The sequence below is a fragment of the Drosophila sulfurigaster genome, chromosome 2R, assembly GCF_023558435.1.
Source record: "Drosophila sulfurigaster albostrigata strain 15112-1811.04 chromosome 2R, ASM2355843v2, whole genome shotgun sequence".
Lineage (NCBI taxonomy): Eukaryota > Metazoa > Arthropoda > Insecta > Diptera > Drosophilidae > Drosophila > Drosophila sulfurigaster.
Window position 1 is genome coordinate 28,641,349 of NC_084882.1, and position 4,904 is coordinate 28,646,252.

The following is a 4,904-nucleotide window of genomic DNA, read 5'->3' on the forward strand; positions in this document are numbered from 1 at the left end:
AAGCTACACAATGATAATATCAATCAACAATGACAAAGCAAACACTTTTGCTATTCAGTCAACAGCCAACAAATTTTTGGCGCCATCTAGCGCTCATATGTAATTACCTAGTTAGCTAGCTTGCATATATTTAAATAAGACTTCTGCATGAATGTACCCATATGTAGCTTCACAGATCTGTACAGGAATGTTGTGTTAGTGCAGAAAAAGATTGCACAACATTTTTATTGTTCTCACTTACGAATAAGAACAGTCTATGAACTTCAGTTGTCTTTTTTTAACACGTTTTACATCATGTGAAATTATAAGGCCAACTTGTGTGTACTATTATACAATGATGCATTTAGTTTTTTAGAGCATTCTGCGATTTCTGTTTCTTTTTACAGAGTATCTTCCAAGCTCAGAACTATCAATTGCCACATTGCCATTCGTATTTTTTTGCTATTGGCCATTTCCTGAGGGGTCGCGGAGTGAATACAACAAATCAAAGCGTAACAAAGACGCAACTGCAACGCAGAATTTGACAATTTATTATGTGCTCTTCGACTTGCTGCGGAAATGTTAAATATTTGTTATTGCAGTCTAATGTTTTCCTGTTTCAACTAAGACAAAAAATAGAATGTCTTCGACTATATATGTATGTATGTATATAAAACCATTTGCTGGCAGTGAAAACTATTAGCCGATGCCATAAATCTCCCAATCTTTCTCTCTCTCTCTCTCTCTTTGTATCTCTGCTTTTCGCTCAGTCTTTGGCAACCACAAGAGTTAGTGTGGAGTTGCGGCACATTGTCGTTGCATGCAACCACAACATTGCCCGCACGCACGCCCAGACATGTCACAATTATGACAATTTCTGATGCATAAACGTTGCATAGCGATTTTAATGCAATAAACCCCAGCGACTGCAGCAGCAGCGTCATTAACACTGACAGCGTACCAGAGGGCGTTGAGCAGTGGGCGTGGCTGCCTTTTGTCGTGCACTAATTGTTCCAGCACTTGCTCTCTCTCTCTCTCTTTGTATGTGTTTGGCCAAAATGTGCAGTGTTGGCCATGCTCCAATTCAGGTGTATGTCAGTTGGTCGACACCGACGACACCGCAAAACACTTTGCAGGCAATTGTCAGTTTGTAAGTGTTGTGAGTGCTGCCTGCCTAGGTGTGTGTGTGGCAAAGCTGACAATGACAGGCAATGGGGCAAGAGAACTGTTGCAACACAGTTGCTGCTGCCGTTAATAGCTGCTTGCAGCCTAGGCTCTGTCAGTTGCCTAAGCAACTCTGTCACTTGCGGTTGAACTTGAAGGCGCCCCCCCGAAAAGAGATAGAGAAATAGAGAGAGACAAAGAGAGACTGAGATTGCGGACTGCTCTAACGCGAGAAGGCAACGGAAATCAATTAGCAATAAAATTGCAAAATCAAACGTCAAAATGTCCTTTGGGAATATGCAGCATCAGCAGCAACATCCGTTGCTGTCAGCCATTTCCGGCAATAATTATGCGTAAGCAAAATGACAGCGCGAAATTTATGCGGCAACTCACAGTGACACAAACAAAAGCAAAAAGCGCCAGACGACAGCGTGCCATAACTGCAGAAGTAGTCAACTGCCACCACTTGCCACTTGCCACTTGCCACTTGCCACATGCCACCTGGTGGCAGCTACTTACCTGCTGCTGCTGCTGTTGCTGCGTCGCAATTTGTTGCACTTACTCATGCCACACAACGTGGCTTTTTTGCTCTTCTCTCTCTGCTTTACAGCGGCACACAGCGTGCGCATTACCCATCATGGCACCAACACTCGCATCAACTACGCCAAAATCCCTATCTGCAACAGTCGCATGGACGTCCCGGACAGCTGTTGGCCGCTGCTAGCAACCACAACGGTGCTTATGCCAGCACAGCCAGCGGCCACTCTGGCTATGGGTAAGCATTGAAGCAACGTTCGAGCAGCGGCGGCTTCCCTTTTTTGCCTTGGCGACCACAACGCATTAATGCAACTTGAAAAATATTAACACAGCATAGAGCCATCGGTGGAGTATGAGTTGCAACAGACGCCACCATCGGGCAGCTACTCATCGTATCATCCGAGCAGCAGCGGTGGCGGTGGCAGCGGTCCGCCCGCATATCCGCCACCGCATCACCATCATCATCACGCACCGAAATCAGCGCCAACAACGTCGGCTCCTAAGAAGAAGAAAAAGAGTTCGGGTTCGGTGATGTCGGCGCTGACGCTGCTCTCGTTCTTCTTTTTTGTGAACATGCTGCAGAGCTGCATCAAGGAGCACATCACCGACATGAATCCCACGGTAATGGTTCTCACATCGAGCGGCAGTCGCAATCGTTTCAATAAATTAGCTGAAATGAACTCACGCGAACAGACCTCATCGCCAGCATCCACCACAGCATCGGCATCGGCATCAGCATCTTGGCAATTGGGTGCTATTGCCAGCTCGGCTGTGGTGCCCGTCATTGTTACGCCCGCTGTGACGCTGCATACGCCGTATAGCAGCGGACTTGTGACTAATAAGCCGCCAGTCTCGCAGTCGCATTCGTATCAACAGCAATCACCGCCACATCATCATCAACATCATGATGATGATTATAATTACGGACATCACACACCATACTCCGGATCGCCCTCATCTGCTGATTTCTATCCTAATCGCACACACATTGACCAATCGTTGCGCCCCGACTCTGACTATTATCATCATCATCAGCAGCAGCAGGAACATCCACCGTATTATCCCGAAAGGGACCGGCATCAGTTAACTTACATGGACAACGGCTATGCCTGGTCCTACAGCCCCAATGGCAATTCGCATTCGCAGTCACCGTTTCATACGCAATCGCATTCACAGTTGCCGTCGCCGCTGTTGTTGCATTCACATTCGCATTCGCATGCAGCTGGCAGCAAACGTTACTCATCTTCAGCTTCGTTGGGCGCTCAGTCGGGCGTGAGCTCTTACTCGGATAATGCGCGGTATAGGCAAGACTATGCTGATGATAATGATCAACGTTACAACATCAATGACCAGCGTCATGATGATGATAGCGCTGCAGCTGAGCAGCGTCGACGCGTTGATGATTTCTACACGCACAATAATAATTGAATACGAGCAAGTGCAGCGCACAAATGTATGCTACACTTTTTTCTCTCTCCTGCAATTTTCCATTTGCAAAGCTGCTTAGCTAGTATGGCACTTAGCCCACAGTGCACTGTGGGTTAAAGTAACCTTTTGCGTGAAATAAGATTAATTTGAAATTATAATTAGATGTTTTAAGTTATGGTTAGTTTCAAATTTCAGCACTGTAAACTAAATAAACCTTTTGCGTAAATTAAATCTAATTTGAGATTATAATAAATAGTTTTGAAGTTAGTTGTGGCTAAGAGACTATGATTTTAAGTAACATAGTTTTAATATTTCAACTTAAATTGCAATATTTATTGACATTAATTTTACGAGATTGTTGTTGCTCTTAATTTTCATAATATTCTATATTCTTGTTTTAATTAATTAATATTTATTTTAGAGTTATAGTAATTATTAAGCCTTTTGTCTTGATATTCAATAAACCAAAGAAATTGATAAATGTTTGTCTAAACAAGATTTTAGAAACTTTTTCAATGTATATATTTTTTTATATTTTATATTTTATTTATATAATACTTAAATTGTTATTTAGATTCTTTACCAAATTATTGGAATTAAATTTGACGTGTTATATTACTTAATGATAACTAAATAAATTTCAATAATAATTTAAAGAAAATAAAACATTTGAATAAACTTGAATTTTTACTTGATTAAAATATAGTATACGAATTAATAAAATGAGTACAAGTATTTTAAATAAATTGTAATAACAAAACTATATAAATAAATGTAATAAAAAGTTTTGTATTTAGTTTATATTCTTCTAGTTGCTACAATTAAACACAAACAAAGTAGATAGCAAAACTAAAGAAAATGAGAAAGCACAGCAAAAACAAAAAAAATCGTGCAGAGTCCAAATGAAAATAAATGCTAATTTGTTGCACAACAAATTAAATGTGTCGGGTTGCGTTGAACTGGGAGCTAAGACTTTATTTTATTGCCTGCCACAACTAAGTTGCTGCTATGTGCGTTGTGTTGCAACTGCCACAGACAATGCCATTGCCACAAAGACAGGCAGACAGCGAAAGAGAGAGAGAGAGAGAGAGAGAGAGAGAGAGAGAGAGAGAGAGAGAGAGAGAGAGAGAGAGAGACAGGGAAAGGACAGGGAGTGAGAGAGAAACTTAACCAAGTTACCTTGCGCCCTATGCTGCTATCCACAATTCCCACGGATTTTCTAATGCAAAGCTGCGGTTGAGCTTATTTATGTATTTATGGCTTCTCAGCGGGGGAATGACAAAATAATTATTTCTAATGAGTTGTGGAAGGGAATGCGCTGTGCAATGAATGTGCAATGTAAAGCCGCAATTTGCGCTTTAATTAACACATTTCACGCTGCCACTTTAAGATGCAACAACACGCAATTTATGCGGCACAAACAATGCGATCAATTTCAACAACTTTGATTAAACGTCATTTGCAGTTGCCACGAGCTTGCAAGCGTCAGCTGAGATTTGGCGCCCATTGCAAGTGTGCAGCTCTGGAGTTGTCAGTGAGTTGCCGCTGCGCTGCGGCTGTTGCTGTTGCTGCTGCTTCATTTGCAATTAAATGCATGATAAAAAGCCAGCAGACGAATGCAGTTGCTGCAGCTGCTGTTGCTGCTGTTGCTGTTGCATTTCGGCATCGACTCCATTCGCGTCGCCACTCAAAAGCGTAATTTAAAATTCTCTTGGCTGCCATTTGGACCATGGACCTGCTTTCATCCCTTCCCCCCGCTCATTCTCTACTTCATCTCATTCTCACACTCTTTCCAC

The 4,904-nt window shown here is 42.3% G+C and overlaps 1 protein-coding gene across 1 annotated transcript; it reads left to right on the top strand.

The window, feature by feature from the left end:
* Window positions 1-253: 253 nt before the first annotated feature.
* On the top strand, window positions 254-3,347 carry LOC133837876 (uncharacterized). Its single transcript, XM_062268783.1, has 3 exons — window positions 254-1,496; window positions 1,754-1,918; window positions 2,013-3,347. Exons 1-3 carry the CDS (start codon window positions 1,426-1,428, stop codon window positions 3,106-3,108), a joined length of 1,332 nt encoding a protein of 443 aa, XP_062124767.1. The 5' UTR covers window positions 254-1,425; the 3' UTR covers window positions 3,109-3,347.
* Window positions 3,348-4,904: the final 1,557 nt, after the last annotated feature.